This window comes from Pseudophryne corroboree, chromosome 5, assembly GCF_028390025.1.
Source record: "Pseudophryne corroboree isolate aPseCor3 chromosome 5, aPseCor3.hap2, whole genome shotgun sequence".
NCBI lineage: Eukaryota > Metazoa > Chordata > Amphibia > Anura > Myobatrachidae > Pseudophryne > Pseudophryne corroboree.
The window spans coordinates 325,747,348-325,770,179 of NC_086448.1; the positions used below are offsets into that span (position 1 = coordinate 325,747,348).

The 22,832-nt window shown below is 46.6% G+C and overlaps 1 protein-coding gene across 1 annotated transcript in view; it reads right to left on the reverse strand.

The window, feature by feature from the left end:
- The window catches only part of AMPH (amphiphysin), a 418,422-nt gene that overhangs the window by 289,428 nt on the left and 106,162 nt on the right, over window positions 1-22,832 (reverse strand). Inside the window, exon 2 of the mRNA XM_063922528.1 lies at window positions 22,680-22,760. Within this exon, the coding sequence (XP_063778598.1) occupies window positions 22,680-22,760 (81 nt within the window). The remainder of the gene's footprint in view (window positions 1-22,679; window positions 22,761-22,832) is intronic.

Sequence of the window (22,832 nt, forward strand, 5' to 3'; positions counted from 1 at the left end):
ACTTTAAGAAAGACTTTGGCTTTGGGTGTGCACTGGCTCCTCCCTCTATGCCGCTCCTCCAGACCTCAGTTAGAGAAACTGTGCCCAGAGGAGACGGACAGTACGAGGAAAGGATTTTTGTTAATCTAAGGGCAAGATTCATACCAGCCACACCAATCACACCGTATAACCTGTGATATACTATCTAGTTAACAGTATGAACAACAACATATCATCGGTCCAAAACCGACGAAACTATAACATAACCCTTATGAAAGCAATAACTATATACAAGTCTTGCAGAAGTAGTCCGCACTTGGGACGGGCGCCCAGCATCCTCTACGGACTACGAGAAAAAGATTTACCGGTAGGTTTAAAATCTTATTTTCTCTGACGTCCTAAGTGGATGCTGGGGACTCCGTCAGGACCATGGGGATTAGCGGCTCCGCAGGAGACAGGGCACAAAAGTAAAAGCTTTAGGATCAGGTGGTGTGCACTGGCTCCTCCCCCTATGACCCTCCTCCAAGCCTCAGTTAGATTTTTGTGCCCGGCCGAGAAGGGTGCAATCTAGGTGGCTCTCCTAAAGAGCTGCTTAGAGTAAAAGTTTTGTTAGGTTTTTTATTTTCAGTGAGTCCTGCTGGCAACAGGCTCACTGCATCGAGGGACTTAGGGGAGAGAAGTGAACTCACCTGCGTGCAGGATGGATTGACTTCTTAGGCTACTGGACACCATTAGCTCCAGAGGGAGTCGGAACACAGGTCTCACCCTGGGGTTCGTCCCGGAGCCGCGCCGCCGACCCCCTTGCAGATGCCGAAAAGTGAAGAGGTCCAGAAACCGGCGGCAGAAGACTTTTCAGTATTCATAAGGTAGCGCACAGCACTGCAGCTGTGCGCCATTGTTGTCAGCACACTTCATAGCAGCGGTCACTGAGGGTGCAGGGCGCTGGGGGGGGCTCCCTGGGCAGCAATGATAGTACCTTATTCTGGCTAAAAATACATCACACATAGCCCCTGGGGGCTATATGGATGTATTTAACCCCTGCCAGGTCTCAGAAAAACGGGAGAAGAAGCCCGCCGAAAAGGGGGCGGGGCCTATTCTCCTCAGCACACAGCGCCATTTTCCCTCACAGAAATGCTGGTGGGAAGGCTCCCAGGCTCTCCCCTGCACTGCACTACAGAAACAGGGTTAAAACAGAGAGGGGGGGCACTTATTTGGCGATATGACTATATATATTAAAATGCTATAAGGGAAAAACACTTATATAAAGGTTGTCCCTGTATAATTATAGCGTTTTTGGTGTGTGCTGGCAAACTCTCCCTCTGTCTCCCCAAAGGGCTAGTGGGGTCCTGTCCTCTATCAGAGCATTCCCTGTGTGTGTGCTGTGTGTCGGTACGTGTGTGTCGACATGTATGAGGACGATGTTGGTGAGGAGGCGGAGCAATTGCCTGTAATGGTGATGTCACTCTCTAGGGAGTCGACACCGGAATGGATGGCTTATTCAAGGAATTACGTGATAATGTCAACAGAGACGGCCGGCAAACAAAATAGTACCTGTCCAGGCGTCTCAAACACCGTCAGGGGCTTTAAAACGCCCATTTACCTCAGTCGGTCGACACAGACACAGACACGGACACTGATTTCAGTGTCGACGGTGAAGAAACAAACGTATTTTCCTTTAGGGCCACACGTTACTTGTTAAGGGCAATGAAGGAGGTGTTACATATTTCTGATACTACAAGTACCACAAAAAAGGGTATTATGTGGGGTGTGAAAAAACTACCTGTAGTTTTTCCTGAATCAGATAAATTAAATGAAGTGTGTGATGATGCGTGGGTTTCCCCCGATAGAAAATTATTGGCGGTATACCCTTTCCCGCCAGAAGTTAGGGCGCGTTGGGAAACACCCCTTAGGGTGGATAAGGCGCTCACACGCTTATCAAAACAAGTGGCGGTACCGTCTCCAGATAGGGCCGTCCTCAAGAAAATATCCTAAGAAGTATATACACACATACTGGTGTTATACTGCGACCAGCGATCGCCTCAGCCTGGAGGTGCAGAGCTGGGGTGGCTTGGTCGGATTCCCTGACTAAAAATATTGATACCCTTGACAGGGACAGTATTTTATTGACTATAGAGCATTTAAAGGATGCATTTCTATATATACGAGATGCACAGAGGGATATTTGCACTCTGGCATCAAGAGTAAGTGCGATGTCCATATCTGCCAGAAGATGTTTATGGACACGACAGTGGTCAGGTGATGCAGATTCCAAACGGCACAAAGAAGTATTGCCGTATAAAGGGGAGGAGTTATTTGGGGTCGGTCCATCGGACCTGGTGGCCACGGCAACTGCTGGAAAATCCACCGTTTTTACCCTAAGTCACATCTCTGCAGAAAAAGACACCGTCTTTTCAGCCTCAGTCCTTTCGTCCCCATAAGAGTCATATCTGCCCAGGGATAGAGGAAAGGGAAAAAGACTGCAGCAGGCAGCCCATTCCCAGGAACAGAAGCCTCCACCGCTTCTGCCAAGTTTCTCAGCATGACGCTGGGGCCGTACAGGACCCCTGGATCCTACAAGTAGGATCCCAGGGGTACAGATTGGAAAGTCGAGACGTTTCCCCCTCGCAGGTTCCTGAAGTCTGCTTTACCAACGTCTCCCTCCGACAGGGAGGCAGTATTGAAAACAATTCACAAGCTGTATTCCCAGCAGGTGATAATCAAAGTACCCCTCCTACAACAAGGAAAGGGGTATTATTCCACACTATGTTGTGGTACTGAAGCCAGAAGGCTCGGTGAGACCTATTCTAAATCTGAAATATTTGAACACTTACAAAGGTTCAAATCAAGATGGAGTCACTCAGAGCAGTGATAGCGAACCAGGAAGAAGGGGACTATAGGGTGTCCCGGGACATCAGGGATACTTACCTCCATGTCCCAATTTGCCCTTCTCACCAAGGGTACCTCAGGTTCGTGGTACAGAACTGTCACTATCAGTTTCAGACGCTGCCGTTTGGATTGTCCACGGCACCCCGGGTCTTTACCAAGGTAATGGCCGAAATGATGATTCTTCTTCAAAGAAAATGGACGACCTCCTGATAAGAGCAAGGTCCAGAGAACAGTTGGAGGTCGGAGTAGCACTATCTCAAGTAGTTCTACGACAGCACGGGTGGATTCTAAATATTCCAAAACCGCAGTTGTTTCCGACGACACATCGGCTGTTCCTAGGGATGATTCTGGACACAGTCCAGAAAAGGGTGTTTCTCCCGGAGAAGAAAGCCAGGGAGTTATCCGAGCTAGTCAGGAACCTCCTAAAACCAGGAAAAGTGTCAGTGCATCATTGCACAAGGGTCCTGGGAAAAATGGTGGCTTCTTACGAAGCGATTCCATTCGGCAGTTTTCACGCAAGAACTTTTCAGTGGGATCTGCTGGAAAAATGGTCCGGATCGCATCTTCAGATGCATCAGCGGATAACCCTGTCTCCAAGGACAAGGGTGTTTCTTCTGCGGTGGCTGCAAAGTACTCATCTACTAATGGGCCGCAGATTCGGCATTCAGGAAGGGTCCTGGTGACCAGGGATGCCAGCCTGAGAGGCTGGGGAGCAGTCACACAGGGAAAAAATTTCCAGGGAGTGTGATCAAGTCTGGAGAATTCTCTCCACATAAATATACTGGAGCTAAGGGCAAGTTACAATGCTCTAAGCTTAGCAAGACCTCTGCTTCAAGGTCAGCCGGTATTGATCCAGTGGGACAACATCACGGCAGTCGCCCACGTAAACAGACAGGGCGGCACAAGAAGCAGAAGGGCAATAGCAGAAACTGCAAGGATTCTTCGCTGGGCGGAAAATCAGGTGATAGCACTGTCAGCAGTGTTCATTCCGACGCCCGGGAGAGTGGGGATTTCATCGGGAAGTCTTCCACATGATTGTGAACCATTGGGAAAGACCAAAGGTGGACATGATGGCGTCCCGCCTGAACAAAAAACTGGACAGGTATTGCGCCAGGTCAAGAGACCCTCAGGCAATAGCTGTGGACGCTCTGGTAACACCGTGGGTGTACCAGTCAGTGTATGTGTTCCCTCCTCTGCTTCTCATACCCAAGGTACTGAGAATTATAAGACGTAGATTAGTAAGAACTATACTCGTGGCTCCGGATTGGCCAAGAAGGACTTGGTACCTGGAACTTCAAGAGATGCTCACAGAGGACTCATGGCCTCTGCCGCTAAGAAGGGACTTGCTTCAGCAAGTACCATGTCTGTTCCAAGACTTACCGCGGCTGCGTTTGACGGCATGGCGGTTGAACGCCGGATCCTAAGGGAAAAAGGCATTCCGGAAGAGGTCATTCCTACCCTGGTCAAAGCCAGGAAGGAGGTGACCGCACAACATTATCACCACATGTGGCGAAAATATGTTGCGTGGTGTGAGGCCAGGAAGGCCCCACGAAGAAATTTCAACTCGGTCGATTCCTGCATTTCCTGCAAACAGGAGTGTCTATGGGCCTCAAATTGGGGTCCATTAAGGTTCAAATTTCGGCCCTGTCGATTTTCTTCCAGAAAGAATTGGCTTCAGTTCCTGAAGTCCAGAAGTTTGTCAAGGGAGTACTGCATATACAACCCCCTTTTGTGCCTCCAGTGGCACTGTGGATCTCAACGTAGTTCTGGGATTCCTCAAATCACATTGGTTTAAACCGCTCAAATCTGTGGATTTGAAATATCTCACATGGAAAGTGACCATGCTGTTGGCCCTGGCCTCGGCCAGGCGAGTGTCAGAATTGGCGGCTTTGTCTCACAAAAGCCCATATCTGATTGTCCATTCGGACAGGGCAGAGCTGCGGACTCGTCCCCAGTTTCTCCCTAAGGTGGTGTCAGTGTTTCACCTGAACCAGCTTATTGTGGTACCTGCGGCTACTAGGGACTTGGAGGACTCCAAGTTGCTAGATGTTGTCAGGGCCCTGAAAATATAGGTTTCCAGGACGGCTGGAGTCAGGAAAACTGACTTGCTGTTATCCTGTATGCACCCAATAAACTGGGTGCTCTTGCTTCTAAGCAGACGATTGCTAGTTGGATGTGTAGTACAATTCAGCTTGCACATGCTGTGGCAGGCCTGCCACAGCCAAAATATGTAAATGCCCATTCCACAAGGAAGGTGGGCTCATCTTGGGCGGCTGCCCGAGGGGTCTCGGCTTTACAACTTTGCCGAGCAGCTACTTGGTCAGGGGCACACCCTGACTGAGGAGGACCTGGAGTTCTCTCATTCGGTGCTGCAGAGTCATCCGCACTCTCCCGCCCGTTTGGGAGCTTTGGTATAATCCCCATGGTCCTGACGGAGTCCCCAGCATCCACTTAGGACGTCAGAGAAAATAAGAATTTACTTACCGATAATTCTATTTCTCGTAGTCCGTAGTGGATGCTGGGCGCCCATCCCAAGAGCGGATTGTCTGCAATACTTGTACATAGTTATTGTTACAAAAATCGGGTTATTATTGTTGTGAGCCATCTTTTCAGAGGCTCCGCTGTTATCATGCTGTTAACTGGGTTCAGATCACAGGTTGTACAGTGTGATTGGTGTGGCTGGTATGAGTCTTACCCGGGATTCAAAATCCTTCCTTATTGTGTACGCTCGTCCGGGCACAGTATTCTAACTGAGGCTTGGAGGAGGGTCATAGGGGGAGGAGCCAGTGCACACCACCTGATCCTAAAGCTTTTACTTTTGTGCCCTGTCTCCTGCGGAGCCGCTAATCCCCATGGTCCTGACGGAGTCCCCAGCATCCACTACGGACTATGAGAAATAGAATTATCGGTAAGTAAATTCTTATTTTCTCTAACGTCCTAGAGGATGCTGGGACTCCGTAAGGACCATGGGGATTATACCAAAGCTCCCAAACGGGCGGGAGAGTGCGGATGACTCTGCAGCACCGATTGAGCAAACAGGAGGTCCTCCTCAGCCAGGGTATCAAACTTATAGAACTTTGCAAAGGTGTTTGACCCCGACCAAGTAGCAGCTCGACACAGCTGTAGTGCCGAGACCCCTTCCTAGTGGAATGGGCCTTAACCAATTTTGGTAACGGCAATCCTGCCGTAGAATGCGCCTGCTGAATCGTGTTACAGATCCAGCGAGCAATAGTCTGCTTTGAAGCAGGGCCGCCAACCTTGTTGGCTGCATACAGGACAAACAGTGCTTCTGTTTTTCTGATCCTAGCCGTTCTGGCCACGTAAATCTTCAAAGCCCTGACCACATCAAGGGACTCGGAATCCTCCAAGTCACGTGTAGCCACAGGCACGACAATAGGTTGGTTCATATGAAAGGATGAGATCACCTTAGGTAGGAATTGAGGACGGGTCCGCAATTCCGCTCTATCCATATGGAAAACCAGATAGGGGCTTTTATGTGATAAAGCCGCTAATTCCGAAACTCGCCTAGCCGAAGCCAAGGCTAACAACATGACCACCTTCCAAGTGAGATATTTCAACTCCACTGTTTTAAGTGGTTCAAACCAATGTGACTTAAGAAAACTTAACACCACGTTAAGGTCCCAAGGCGCCACCGGAGGCACAAAAGGAGGCTGAATATGCAGTACTCCCTTCACAAAAGTCTGTACTTCAGGTAGAGAGGCCAATTCCTTTTGAAAGAAAATGGATAAGGCCGAAATCTGAACTTTAATGGAGCCTAATTTTAGGCCCAAATTCACTCCAGCTTGTAGGAAGTGAAGAAAACGGCCTAGATGGAATTTTTCCGTAGGAGCATTCCTGGCCTCACACCAAGAAACATATTTTCGCCATATTTGGTGATAATGTTTATCTGTCACGTCCTTCCTAGCCTTTATTAGCGTAGGAATGACCTCATCCGGAATACCTTTTTCCGCTAGGATCCGGCGTTCAACCGCCATGCCGTCAAACACAGCCGCGGTAAGTCTTGGAACAGACAGGGACCCTGTTGCAACAGGTCCTGTCTTAGAGGAAGAGGCCACGGATCTTCTGTGAGCATTTCCTGCAGATCCGGATACCAGGTCCTTCTTGGCCAATCCATAACAATGAGTATTGTTCTCACTCCTCTTTTTATTATTATTCTCAACACCTTGGGTATGAGAGGAAGAGGAGGAAAGACATAGACCCACTGGAACATGCACGGTGTCACTAGGGCATCCACAGCTACCGCCTGAGGATCTCTTGACCTGGCGCAATACCTTTGTAGCTTTTTGTTGAGACGGGATGCCATCATGTCTATTTGGGGCAGTCTGTGCGAAGACTTCCTGATGAAGTCCCCCCTCGGATGCAGGTCGTGTCTGCTGAGGAAGTCTGCTTCCCAGTTGTCCACTCCCGGAATGAACACTGCTGACAGTGCGCTTACATGATTCTCCGCCCAGCGAAGAATTCTGGTGGCTTCCGCCATCACCACTCTGCTCCTTGTGCCGCCTTGGCGGTTTACATGAGCTACTGCGGTGACATTGTCTGACTGAATCAGAACTGGTCGGTCGCGAAGTAAGGTCTCCGCTTGACATAGGGCGCTGTATATGGCCCTCATTTCCAGGGTGTTGATGTGAAGACAAGTCTCTTGACTTGACCAAAGGCCTTGGAAATTTCTTCCCTGTGTGACTGCTCCCCAACCTCGGAAGCTCGCGTCCGTGGTCACCAGGATCCAATCCTGAATGCCGAACCTGCGGCCCTCTAGAAGGTGAGCACTCTGCAGCCACCACAGGAGAGATACCCTGGCCCTGGGGGACAGGATGATCCGCTGATGCATGTGCAGATGTGACCCGGACCATTTGTCCAATAGGTCCCATTGGAAAGTCCTTGCATGGAATCTGCCGAAGGGAATGGCTTCGTATGTCACCACCATTTTTCCAAGGACTTGAGTGCAATGATGTACTGACACTTGTTTTGGCTTCAACAGGTTCTTGACTAGAGTCAAGAGTTCCTGCGCTTTTTCTATCGGAAGAAAAAACCCTTTTCTGGTCTGTGTCCAGAATCATGCCCAAGAAGGGCAGGCGAGTCGTAGGATTCAGCTGCGACTGTGGAATATTGAGAATCCAGCCGTGGCGCTGTAACACCTTCAGTGAAAGGGATATACTGTTCTGCAACTTCTCCCGTGATCTCGCTTTTATGAGGAGATCGTCCAAGTACGGGATCATTGTGACATCCTGCTTACGCAGGAGCACCATCATTTCCGCCATTACCGTGGTGAAAATTCTCGGGGCCGTGGAAAGCCCAAACAGCAACGTCTGAAATTGTAATGACAATCCTGTACCGCAAATCTCAGGTACGCCTGATGAGGAGGATATATGGGAACATGCAGGTATGCATCCTTTATGTCCAGCGATACCATAAAATCCCCCCCTTCCAGGCTGGCGATGACCGCTCTGAGCGATTCCATCTTGAACTTGAACCATTTTGAGTAAAAGTTCAGGGATTTTAAATTCAAAATGGGTCTGACCGAACCGTCCGGTTTCAGGACCACAAACAGGGTTGAGTTCCCCTTCCCTCTCTGAAGCAGGGGAACATCGGCCACCACTTGTTGAAGACACAAATTTTGAATCGCATGTAACACTATCTCCCTTTCCAGGGGAGAAGTTGGTGGTGCCGATTTGAAAAACCGGCGAGGAGGCACCTCTTCGAATTCCAGCTTGTATCCCTGGGAAACAATTTCCATTGCCCAGGGATCCACCTGTGATTGAACCCAGATGTGGCTGAAAAGTCGAAGACGTGCCCCCACTGGAGCGGACTCCCTCAGGGGAGCCCCAGCGTCATGCGGTGGATTTTGCAGAGGCCGGGGAGGACTTCTGTTCCTAGGAACTAGCTGTGTTGTGCAGCTTTTTCCCTCTGCCCTTACCCCTGGCAAGAGAGGACTATCCACGTACTCTTTTGCTTTTATTTGAACGAAAGGACTGCATTTGATAATGAGGCGCTTTCTTAGATTGTGAGGGAATATAAGGCAAAAAATTTGATTTACCTGCCGTAGCTGTGGAGACGAGGTCCAAGAGGCCCTCTCCAAACAATTCTTCACCCTTGTAAGGCAAAAACTCCATATGCCTCTTTGAGTCGGCATCACCCGTCCACTGTCGGGTCCATAAGACTCGCCTAGCAGAAATGGACATAGCGTTTATTCTGGAACCCAGTAAACTAATGTCTCTTTGAGCATCCCTCATATATAAGACAGCATCTTTTATATGCCCTAGGGTCATTAAAATGGTATCCTTATCAAGGGTCTCAATATCTGCTGATAAAGAATCTGTACATGCTGCTACAGCACTACAAACCCAGGCCGACGCAATTGCCGGTCTGAGTAACGTACCAGAATGTGTGTAAATGGACTTCAAGGTAACCTCCTGCTTGCGGTCAGCAGGATCCTTGAGGGTAGCCGTATCTTGGGATGGAAGCACTATCTTTTTTGATAAGCGTGTCAAAGCTTTGTCTACCTAGGGGAGGATTCCCACCGTATTCTGTCCTGTGACGGGAAAGGATACGCCATTAGAATCCTTTTGGGAATCTGCAGTTTTTTGTCTGGAGTTTCCCACGCTTTTTCGCATAATTCGTTCAGCTCATGTGAAAAGGGAAAGGTGACCTCAGGTTTCTTTCCCTTATACATGTGTACCCTCGTGTCAGGGACAGGGGGTTCCTCAGTGATATTCAAAACATCTTTAATTGCGATAATCATATATCGAATACATTTAGCCACCCTTGGCTGCAATTTTGCATCATCGTAGTCGACACTGGAGTCTGAATCCATGTCGGTATCTGTGTCAACTATTTGGGATAGTGGGCGCTTCTGAGACCCCGAAGGTCCCGGCGACATTGGGACAGACATGGGTTGACTCCCTGACTGTACCCTAGCTTCAGCTTTGTCTAATCTTTTGTACAATAAATTAACATTAGCACTTAAAACATTCCACATATCCATCCAGCCAGGTGTCGGCGCTGCCGACGGAGACCTAATATTCATACACTCCCCCTCCTCCTTAGGTGAGCCTTCAACCTCAGACATGTCGAGACACGCGTACCGACACACCACACACACAGGGAAGCTCTTTTCTGAAGACAGGTTCCCCACCAGGCCATTTGGAGAGACAGAGAGAGAGCATGCCAGCACACACCCCAGCGCTATATGACCCAGGAAAAAACACAGAATGTTTACCCAGTAGCGCTTTTGTAGCATGTATATGCGCCAATTTTGTGCCCCCCCCCCCCCCTCTACTTTAAAACCCTCTTTCACCGTGTGTCAAGCAGGGGAGAGTCCGGGGAGCTTCCTCTCAGCGGTGCTGTGGAGACAAAATGGCGCTGGTGAGTGCTGAGGGAGTAGCCCCGCCCCCTCGGCGGTGGGCTTCTGTCCCGCTCAAATTTCCTAATAACATGGTGGGGGCTCTTTTTATACATGTACAGTGCCCAGCTGTACATGTATATATGTGTATTTGCCACAGGAGGTGTTTATTGCTGCCCAGGGCGCCCCCCCCTGCGCCCTGCACCCTTACAGTGACCGAAGTGTGTGAGGTGAATGGGAGCAGGGCCGTAACTACGTGTGTGCCAAGTGGGCTTGGCACACAGCGCAGTTGCCCTGAGGGCGCACGGCCAGCGGCATGTAATGAATCAAATTGACTCATTACATGCCGCCTCTGAAGTCTGCGCCGTGCACCGCGCTGTGAAGAGAGAAGACAGCAGCGCCGGGCAGCGGAGAAGGAGGAGGGGGAGCAGGGAGCTGCAGCAGCGCTATTTCATTGGTAGTAAGCGCCGCTGCAGCATCCCCCTATCCTTCCGTATTGGCTGCCCGGCGCTGCTGTGGATGCTGGGATGCGGTTCCTCCATCCCAGCATCCACAGCAGCGCCGGGCAGCCAATACGGAAGGAGAGGGGGATGCTGCAGCGGCGCTTATTACCAATGACATAGCGCTGCTGCGGCTCCAGTCCCCCTCCCTCCTCCTCCTTCTCAACTGCCTGCACCGAGGGAGCTGCACGAGGAGCCTGTCAGCGGGGAGATGGTTAGTATCTCTCTTTCTCTCTCTCTCTCTCTCTCTCTCTCTCTCTCTCTCTCTCTCTCTCTCAGGGGGACACCGTCTGCCATAATGTGTAAAAAGGGGGCCTGGCTGCCGCAATGTGTAAAAAGGGGACTGGCTGCCGCAATGTGTGAAAAGGGGGACTGGCTGCCGTAATGTGTAAAAAGGGGGACTGGCTGCCGCAATGTGTAAAAAGGGGGCCTGGCTGCCGCAATGTGTAAAAATGGGGACTGGCTGCCGCAATGTGTAAAAATGGGGACTGGCTGCCGCAATGTGTAAAAAGGGAGACTGGCTGCCGCAATGTGTAAAAAGGGGGACTGGCTGCCGTAATGTGTAAAAAGGGGGACTGGCTGCCGTAATGTGTAAAAACGGGGACGCTGTCTGCTGTAATGTGTAAAAAGGGGACGCTGTCTGCCGTAATGTGTAAAAAGGGGACGCTGTCTGCTGTAATGTGTAAAAAAGGGGACGCTGTCTGCCGCAATGTGTAAAAAGGGGGACTGGCTGCCGCAATGTGTTAAAAGGGAGACTGTCTGCTGTAATGTGTAAAAAGGGGGACGCTGTCTGCTGTAATGTATAAAAGGGGCTCTACCTGGTGTAGTGGCGCTACTGTGCAGCGTAATTTGAATAATGTAGACTACTGTGCACCGTAGTGTGAATTGCTATTATTTTGTGGCCACGCCCCTTCCCCGTGAAGCCACTGCCCCTATCTTACATGGTGGGGGGGCGCCATTGTCGTTTCTTGCACACAGCGCTAAAATGCCTAGTTACGGCACTGAATGGGAGCAATGGCGCACAGCTTCCCTGCTGTGCGTTACCTCTATGAAGATCAAGATGTCTTCTGCCGCCTCTGAAGTCTTTTCCTCACATACTCACCCGGCTTCTCTCTTCCGGCTCTGCGAGGAGGACGGCGGCGCGGCTCTGGGACGGACGGCGAGGGTGAGACCTGCGTACCGATCCCTCTGGAGCTAATGGTGTCCAGTAGCCTAAGAAACAGAGCCCTGAAACTCAGAGAAGTGGGTCTGTTTCTCTCTCCTCAGTCCCTCGATGCAGGGAGCCTGTTGCCAGCAGGCTCCCTGAAAATAAAAAACCTAACTAAAATACTTTCTTTTACAGGAAACTCAGGAGAGCTCCCTGAAAGCACCCAGTCTCCACTGGGCACAGTATCAAACTGAGGTCTGGAGGAGGGGCATAGAGGGAGGAGCCAGTGCACACCCAGATCCAAAGTCTTTCTTAAAGTGCCCATGTCTCCTGCGGAGCCCGTCTATCCCATGGTCCTTACGGAGTCCCAGCATGCTCTAGGACGTTAGAGAAAATAACATAAAATAACCTTAGTATGTATGAGTGAGCATATATGTGTGATAGGGAATCTGATTATAAACTACTGGGGCAGTAAATGATGTGATTGGCCAAATATTCTCTGCAACGCGACGCGGAATATGGGCCTAATTCAGGCTGGATCGCAAATGCGGCCGCATATACTGCGACTGACCCGCAGTAGATGCGAATGCCTCTACCTGACTGACAGGCAGAGGTGTTCGCGGGGCGGGAGGAGGGCGGCAACGCTCCATTTCCAAGGCGAAGCATTGCGGGGTCAGCCGGAGGGAAACGGGGGCGGCGGCTTCTGAACGGGGGGGGGGGGCATCCACAATCTTAGCGGTCACGCTGAAATTGCGGTGCGATCACAATTTTAGCACGATTGCAGTGGGTGGGCGGTGGGCTGCATGCTGAGCGGCCCCAGCATGCGAGCAAAAGGATTGTAAATTCTGCTGTTAAGTAGAATTTACAATCCTTACTGAATAGAGGATGAGAGGTCCTATGTGTGCACGATATAAATAACTTAGTGCTAATTCTTTAGAAACACAAGAGATCACATGAAAACTGCATACAGTATGGAGAAAAAATAACTTCCTGCACATTTTACAAACATTTCTTCCACCTATTAACAGCAGTAGATAAAATGTCAGCACTTGACAGTGCTAATTGTATCCGTACATAATTGCAGATATGTATCACAATGTACCATAACATGATATAAAGATTGAATCCAGAACAAAACACTCCAGCTGACATTGCAATTATTTGAAGTTGAAGTAATAAAAGCATTGCTATTACATCTGACAAATAAACAGTGTAGATAAAGCAATTAATATGCATTTTTCTGCCAAATGAATTACATTGCTACAGTAGCACACAGAGTAATTCTAGCTCAACTAGTCTGAAGCTTACGGTTGAAACAGCATGAGAGAAGTCTAGGCATGATTGAAATGCTAAACATCAGCAATTAACTTATTCTGTGAGTAATATGCTTTTGGGAATTGCTATCTTAAAATATTCTCATCGCTATATTGCTGCCTACGTATTCCTCTAAATTGTAATTGTATGTTTAGTACATCCACATGGCATAGCAACAATATTAAAGGAGTAGTATACACACTGCACCTGGGGGCAGATGCATGAAAGTTGTTAATTGTATTTCCGGTTATGTGCTGCAGGGATATAGTTATGTTGTCACTATACCGACACCAGGATCCCGGCCGATTCGGAGCCTGACATTCGGCATGCCAACTAATAGGGACTATTCCAATACTTAGGTGTCCACGATACCCATAGAGTGGGAATAGAACCCGTGACAAGCACATTGAGCCCGCAAAACCCACCACAAATTGTAATCTCATGTTTAGATTGTCATATTGTTTTTAAAAGCCTTTTATAAGTAGAGTAAAATAACACTTATGTGATAGCATGTCAAATGCTAATTTATAATAGGGTTGGATGACAGGGCCATCTTAACAGTGTAGGCTCCTGGGCAAAGCAATCCACTGGGGCTCCTACCCATCCTCCAGGGGTAGGGATGGTGGGTGCTATCGGCGGCAGCTTTGATGTCCCGTGGGGCGGAAGGGGGTGTTCTATCTTCCGCTCAGCATGTAGGACCTGGAGCAGTAATTACTGCTAATTACTCATTTACTGCACAGATGGTGGGAGATGGGCGGAAGGGAGTTCACTAAACTGTAGATGGGGCATTGGGTTGAATGAAGAGGCCCCGGTACATGACTTTCAGGGTGGTAGGGTGTGTTTAATACGCATGGGACATACATTTAAAACTGCATACCAGGCATGTAGAACTGGAGCAGGGACCAGCTACTGGAAGGCTGATCTCTCTGGTTCTGGACATAGTAGAGACAAGCTGCCAGTGTCTACTGAAAGGGAAGAGTCCCAGCCTTTGGCTGGAAAGAGCAATTAACAGACTAGGATGGGGACCACTGCTTTGAAGTCGGATATCTCCGGTTCCCTAGGGCCGATTTTCAAAAATCTGGTACCACTGGAAAAAGGAGCCCCTAAGCAATCAGCCTAGGGTCCTTATACTGCTGGGGCCCTTTGAGCCCATACAAAAAGATGGTCCTTTTGATTAAGTCTCCCATTAAAACACCGAAAGTATGAGATCACAAACACTGCACAAATAACTTCAGTGATAAGAATATACAGTACACTGAAAATGTCACCTGCTAAGGCTTCAGTTAGTAACTCAGGTAAAATTAGTACATTCATGCTGTGTTAAGGTGTAACAACCAAAAGTGCAGGAGCACAGCCGGTATGTGGTTCCCAACTGAGGGGACCCATCTTCCCACGTGCCTCATGAGTACATGTAAGTTGATTGTCAACAGATAATATATCCATGGTTAGATGCATTTTGTAAATACCTGAATATCTGGAGTCAAAATGTATTACAGTACTGTTAAACTGGTTTTCTACTTTAAACAGTAATGTGCACAATAAGACTTTGCTGGGAGTCACTCTCCTGAGATACCTACTATCAGTTGTGTTTTGCAAGACCCAAGAACTAATGTATATCAAGAATCTTTGCTGCTCGTGTCCATCAGGAGAACAAAGGACCTGATACAGCCCCTGTCTATGAAAGGCAAATGCTAATTGTAAGAGCGAGCAATCAGTGACTGATTCATGTGCAGCCACTATGTGGGATCCTTCTTGCTATGGAGATACTGTATAATAGAAGGTGATGAACAGGGATCCTGGCTCTTTGGGAGTAATAGGGACCTGCTAACCAAAAATTGTTGAACATAGCCATTATAATTTTATGGTGAGGAACACCATGACGTACTGTTCTCATGATGCACAGTCACATTACAGAATGAGAGAGAAGAAAGTCTCTAGCAGCAGGCACTGTTACATAAGGGAGTTCAGTATTTGCTGTCTGTCAACAAGGGTATGAGGAGTATTGAGGGAAAGAGTGTATAGTGTTTACAAAGTTAGATTATGGGGATTATTAAACTTTGTGAAACAGGAGAGGAATAGAAAGAAGGTTTTTAGGTTGGAGATGTACTATGCAGTGATAAAAGTGGAGAAGTGAGCCAGGGGATAAGTTGCCCATGGCAACCAATCAGCATTGATGTAACATTTATAATTTGCATACTATAAAAGTATACAGAGCAGCTGATTGGTTGCCATGGGCAACTTATCCACTGGCTCACTTCTCCTCTTTTATCTCTATTTAGTATATCTCCCCATATATCTTAATCCATCATGAAAGAGTGCATTTATTTCTGCTGTGCTAGAACACCAGCGTCTTAAACATTCTGAAATGATTTATTCTGCAAGCCCCCAGTTTCTGTATGTTTAAAAGAATTAAAATAACACTTGCCATACCAGAATAGGGGGCATTTGATATGGTAATTTCTGCCTAAAGAAGTTCATTTAGAGTTGTATACTCCAAATATGCATATATAGTTTCTTTTAAGTATAGTTGGCTTGCATCTCCTTGAATCTGGAAAGGCAGAACTTTGATAGGGATAGGCTAGGGTAGCGTAAGCTAAATACTTATACAGTATTCTCCTAAATGCAGCCCAATTAGCCATAGACCTCTAACATGTCACAATGCTTATCTCCTGTGGGTGTTAGGGGGCTTGATTCAGTGATACATAATGATGATGGCTAGCAGCAGCACTTTCTAGTCACTTCCGATTTGCTAATTGTACATTGACCACTTTATTAATAGTATTTAATTCACTAGTGTCGCAGTTATGTTATATAAAGTTGTAGCCGTCTGTTTACATTACTTAATTGATATTTCTATGTGGACTACTACAGAACAGAAGTGTCACTGGATTGTTTAAAGCTTACAATAACATACAGTTTGCTTTTATAATTGTATTTGTACTTAATTACATTTTTAGGGGATGTAATAGCTGCAAGCAGGAAGTACAAGACTTTTGCAGTGTAAATGATTGCAGCTGAAAACGACAAATGGGAGGACTCGCATAGAGTCTCGCACTTCCTGCTTCTCGAAGGCCAGTGTTGGACTGGGGCATAATAGGCCTACTGGGGCAATGCAGTGGTAGGGGCCCATGTTCAGGGGTGTGGCCAGTCTCCAAGGGGGGTGTGGCTAGCCACCAAAGTTCGGCTTATTACCATTGCAGAGTGTATCACATACCTGCCTACTTTTGAAAACTAGTATCAGGGAGATTACAGTAGGATGTGCATGCAAAGCGCAGTGCGGCACCGAGGGGGCGTGTCATACTCTGCCCAATTGGTGTGTCTAGTTCCACAAATGGGCGTGTCTATGCTTAAATGCTTGCTGTTGCAAGATATTTATATATAACATTAATAATATATTTTGCAAAGTTTTGCAAGTATTGATACTAACATTGCTCTCTGCAATACAGGGTTTCTTGTTTGCAATATGTAATCACTGTGATATTTCTTTGCTTCTCACTCAGCACATTATACATGGTAAATGTGATGCCTATGCAATAAATTCAAAACAAATTTGACCTTGGATGAATTCATCCCTAACATATAACTAAATAATGATTTTGGTGTATTAGATGTTTTCTTGTGAACACTGAATTGTCTGCATCTTGTAGGCACTATCTATATTGGATGTGCTGTTTTCCATACCATTACAGCATTAGCCAAGTCATTACACTCACCAGATATTCTAATTAGACAAATGTGTCATACTAAAGACAGATTACTAACAACAAAACAGCTAACTAGCAGCAGCAGCACTGCTATGGATGAGTGCACACCAGCACAAATAAGAAGAAAACCCTGTGTATGATCATGTGCTGCTGTCTCTTTCTCCTGTCAGGGTTCCTACAAGGGGGGATAATAAGAGTCGTCAGCAGTGACTCCTGAGCAGCTACAGAAAATCACTGTTCTTGCAAAGAAACTCCTTAGGGTCACCCCTAGCAGAAGCTGAGGAATCCGGGAGATGTGACCTACAAAGCAGGGCAGCAGGAAATTTATGGCTAAACTGGGAGCCTCCCCCAGAGGGCAACTATGGTGCATCATCTAGGCCCTTAATAAATATATATAGTAAATACTGCTGGTGCATACAATGTACTAGATTAATAACAGCAACGCACTGTAGAAAATAAACCAGAGTTCTGTGCAGTATACAGTAATATGTATAATAAGCACACAGTCTGGAACCCCCCCCCCCCCCCCCCCCCACTAACTTGCAAGCGCTTTGCTAAGCAGTGAAGAGCTCGCATGACCCCCTGCCCATGCAGCCTAGCTGTATTGGCAGATGGAGGGCTGCCATCTTTTAGTACACAGCAGCTGCGTGTGATGTCACGCAGCCGCCACAGCCTGCCCCACAAATGGTCCAGATATGCCTGCCTTGTCCAGACCGTGCCTCCCCAAATGCCGTAATGCCGCCACCTAAACGCTGCTTTGATGAATACTCCCACCCCATGAACGCCTCTGCCTGTCGATAAGGCCGAGGTGTTCGCATATGTGAGATGCCATAGCATCTCACTGTCTGTGCACACGAAGTGCAGCTTCTTGGCACGCGTACACTGCAAAAGGGCTTCAGCATGCGAATGCATCGTAGATGCATTCCATGCTGAATTCGGCCCTAAATTCCACATATTCTATCAGATGATTTTTTTTATTTAAACAATGTCAAAATTCATCTGATAGTAAATGTGTGATTTAGACCCTGAAACACAATCGAGTAAACATCGACCCAAATCGACTTATAGTAAATATACCCCTAAGCCTTCTAATACAAGTAAGGGGGCACATATGTCATAGTATGGTCTTCCCTACAGTAGTTGCCATACTTCCAGCAGCAACATTGGCTGCCTCCTTTTTTTTTATTATACATTCACAAAAGTCTTTCATAGCTATAAAAAAAACATATTCATAACTAACAAGAGTCCTTATTCTGGCAGGAATGTCCCAACTATCTGACACAAAAAGAGGTGTGGTCTTTAGTTGGACAGAACTGGATGTGTTTATTTTGCAGACCATGGTTGGGGCTTATTTTGATTTGGGGGGAGATGTACTAAGCCTTGGAGAGTGATAATGTGGAGAGAAATAAAGTACAAAAACACACATTGGCCATCCCAGTAAAAAATAAAACACACTTGCCCCCACAGGAAAAAACAACAAATACATTGGCCCCACAGGAAAAAAAACACATTGGCCCCTACAGGGCAAAATCACAAGCATTGTCTCCCACATGGGGAAAAAAACACACACTGGGGTAAATTTACTAAGGTGGGAGCTTTTTAGACCTGGTGATGTTGCCCATAGCAACCAATCAGGTTCTATCTATTATCTTCTAGAAGCAACTAGATAAATGTTAGTGTACAATAATGTGACCTATGATGCCATACAGCTGCACCGCCATAAGTAGGGTCACGTCCGGGCAGCATCTGGACCACCTGGAAGTGCCCAGCGCCGCCCAGGCAATCTGACGAAGGGAGCCATGGACAGTCAGGGTTGGGTACATGTATGGCAGCGGGCATCTGGCTGTTTGGAGGCAGCTGAGCATAATGGATGATCTGGAGCACTGGCCATGCCCCTCCCCTACGGTGCTCCCCTACTTCCCTAATACAGTTACAGTGGCCGGTGTTAAGAACTGAGCCTACACCAGCTTTTCAGGTAGCTCTATGACGGGCCCCTGGATGGAGTGAGTGAGGCAGCAGATTCCTTTTGCTAGCCGATCAGAGAAGAATAACAAAAATTTGTGGATTACAAAAAGACAATCCCATTGGATTACAAATTAGGGGAGATTTATCAGATTTGGAGACAGATACATTGAAGAGAGATAGTGTAACAAACTATAAGCGTCTAAAGCTCGGTACACACTATGCAATTTTTGGGATGACCTGAAAGATATTGGGTCATTGGTCCCAAATTTGTTTAGTGCATACGCTGCACCAGGACCCAATGGTTGGTCCAAATCACATAGAATTGCTACCTATTTAGTGTGTGCTGCACACACACATTGTCATTCATGTTGTTTTGTGATCATTCAGAAAATGAAGTGTAAATTGGCTGATTATGTTTTTTTTGTAAATATGTTTATTGATTTTTCACATATATAAAAAACATAGAAAAAATATTGACATATCTTAGTATAGGGCATATAAGAACATTCAAAAAAGCAAAGGGATAATTAGTAAGCAATGTCGTAGTATATAGACCAATACAAGCAGACAACATGTCTGATTTAGTAGAAGAGAATACAACCTCTAGTCACTTAAGTGTAAAGTCAATAAAGCATAGAAGTCCAAGATATAATTAATAAATAAATAAATAAAAAAAATAAAGAAAATAAGACAAAATAAAACAAAGACAAAAAAGAAAGGAGGGGAGGGGAAAGGTGGGGGTATTAGATGTCACATAGGTCATACAACAAGAGCATATCTATTGCACTTCCAGAAGAACTGCATTGAAGACTATAGAATCAAATAAGTGAGGAGTACTGCAACCGAGAATAAACTCTCCAAGCTCAGGTATAACTATTACTCAGAATATGCCTACGGATACTTAGAAGTGTCTAGCGAAGTATAAATTTGGCTCTGTAGTTCTGCAGGCTTTGAGGAAATAAAAACTCCCTATTTGTGAAGGAAGTTCGAACTGCCCTCTGAGGCTCTATGAATCTAGTCTAAAGCTTAGCATGGATACTGTACGTGGGGGAGGCAGGGCCGAATTATGCCTTGGGGTGCCCGGGGCACGTAAAACAGGGGTGCCCCGATGGAAGGTGGGGGATGTATATTAAATTGTGCATACCTTCCAACATGTCCCATTCCAGGAGGGACAAGATGCTCTCTACCTGGACTTCCCACTTAATATACGATTGGCGTTACCTGTGTTGAACTATTTAATTGGTAAGAAAGGTACTTTAACACAGGTGATTGCAATCCTAAATTAAGAAGGAAGTTCAGGTAGAGAGCATTTTATCCCTCCTGGAATGGGTCATGGTGGGAGGTATAGATTGTGTATACTAAATTTAAGCCAATGGTGTATATTAGTTTTAACTAATAGTTTTATAATGCCTGGGTACTGTTTATAGCTCCACCTAATTGAAAGACAACTAATTTATAAACTTTTCTTGTAGAACAAAGACAACTTAACCTTAAAATATACAAAGAAAAATAAAATAATTTATCTCGTCACATGCAAGAATAGCAGCAGCCTCTGTACTACTTACACAATGGGACAGGACCCAGGAGGACTCTGTGTCTCTCTCTATCTCTAGACCCAAATGGTTTAGTTGCATAACAGTTTGCACAGGACTCAGACACCTAGGCGAGGAGGAGGAGGAGCTCCTTATCTCTACTCTGGTCAGAAAGCTCTGTCAGTAGCTCATGAAACATGATATTCCTGTCTCTCTGCCAGCACTGCATACTGTCCTGCTCGCATTCTAGCTGCTGGTTCTGCTGCTGCTTAAGAGGTAAAGCGAGTGATGTCAGTGTGCTCTGGTCGGGAGGCCCCCTGACATATGGGGCCCGGGGTACAGTATTCCCTGCATCTCCACCTTAATCTGGCTATGGGGGGAGGGGATATAGGCAACATCCAGAGTATACCTCCAGCACATATTATACAATCGCTGAAAAGGAAATGTTGGATTAGAAAATATTCAGACATTCAACAGGAATACAGAAGGACATAAAACATCAGAGGATATGTGAGCCATCAGACGACACTATATAGAAAAGGCAAGAGCCTCATAAGCAACATCACAAAATAGTACAGGAAATTCCAAGGAACGTTCCCACAGACTGCACACGTATGGGTCTGATTAGGATGTAGCCAGTAGCATGTGAGATGTAGGTGAGAGTAATAAATCCAGGGGTATGATATTTGATCATGTACCCTCAATGCAGGTTAGTTTTAAACGGAACAATGCAGCAGTATTGTCAGGAAAAAAGAATAATATGAACACAAACAGCAGCAAGAAATAATCAAGGTATCATTCGCAGTTTGACAGTCCAGAAGTAAACATAGTGGCAGCAGACGATTCTCTGAGGTATGCTTCATCATCCATGGGGGACAGAAAATCAAGAAACTGTGAACCATTATATAGGCGCAGCTGCGCCAGATAAAGGAGGGCAAATTTTCTATTTTCTTGGATAAGACGGGAGCATAAAGGGGCAAAATCTCGTCTTGCTTTGGACAATTCTTCTGAGTAATCTTGAAAGCGTAGAATCTTATGTCCTTCCCAGGTAAACTGCTTTATCTTGCGAGATGCAGACCACAATAATTCTTTGTGAAGGAAGTTCAATGGCTTGAATATCACAGCCCTGGGCCTAGCGCCCTCCTGTGGTCTCACCGGGCCCAGTCTATGAGCCCTTTCTATAATCAGATCAGAGCACCTGTCTTGTACATGGAGCATTTTTAATGAAATCAAATAAATATTGACCTTTGACAGCTTCTGGCAAGCCAATAATTCTGAGGTTCCCCCTGCGTGATCTATTTTCTAAATCTAGAATTTTGTTATGCAGTTGCAGGATATCTTTACTGTTTCGAGAGGTAGATTTTTTAAGATTAGCTACGTCTGCAAAAGTCTCCCCTAATCTTTGTTCTATGCCGAGGAGACTCTGTGAGTTGTGCCAGTTGGCTGTTGATATCAGCCATTTGTTCTTTAAACAGGGGACTGATGGCCAGCTTAATAGATGTCACCATGTCAATATGTGTAAGCTGCATGTCTGCATGGTGCAATGACTTGTCAGGTAGTTGTACCTTTACTGCCTTGGCTTTAGCCCGAGGAGCTGGGAGTGAATCCTCCTCTGAAAAATCATCAGATTCAGCTGTGCGGGAACCGTCCTCCTGGGTGAGGGGAGCTGAGTCATGCTGTTTTTTGAGAGGAGATGGCGTCTTGTGCCATCTTGGATAATGTGCGGCGTAGCTCCCTCTCCTTCTGACCACACATTTTACCGCCTGGCATAACGGGGAAGTACCGTTTCATGTGGCGGTACTCGTCCCCCACAGTCTCCGGTGGCGTGGTCCCGCTATGAGAGACTTTGCAGCCGTGAAAAGGGTAGCTGGGGCGGTCGGTGCAGCGGAGCTCACAAGCTCAGCATCCACACATCAGGCTGCCGGAAGCGGAAGTTCTCTGGCTGATGTTCACTTTATAATGTATGTAGGCACTATCGGCGAGGTCTGAATCAGTCTATAATCCTATCCTGGCCTTTCCCTACAGAGGCTACCAACTGCCATACTGAAAATACTGGGGCTCTTCCCCTTTGGAAATACAGATAGCAGTATAATGAACAAGATTGAAATATATGTATAAACATTGCACAGTAAGTTGAAAGTCATGTTCCTATTTTTATACAGAGTACTTATCTGAGTGGTAATCACAGGTTCTACGGGTACAGTAATCACAGGTTCTGCATATTAGTTGTACCTTATCTACTATAGTATTCCCAGCTTGAAACTTAAAATGTAAAAAAAATGCTGAGCTTACCTCTTGCCTTTTGAAGTTCTGCACATATTCCTCAAATTGTTCATCTTTTGTTTCATCTGCTTTTCCTAACTTCTGCAGCACCTGAAAATAAAAAATGAAAAATATGTTAAGAAACATTGGAAAAGGCATGCAAGTTATTCCTGTGGAATACCA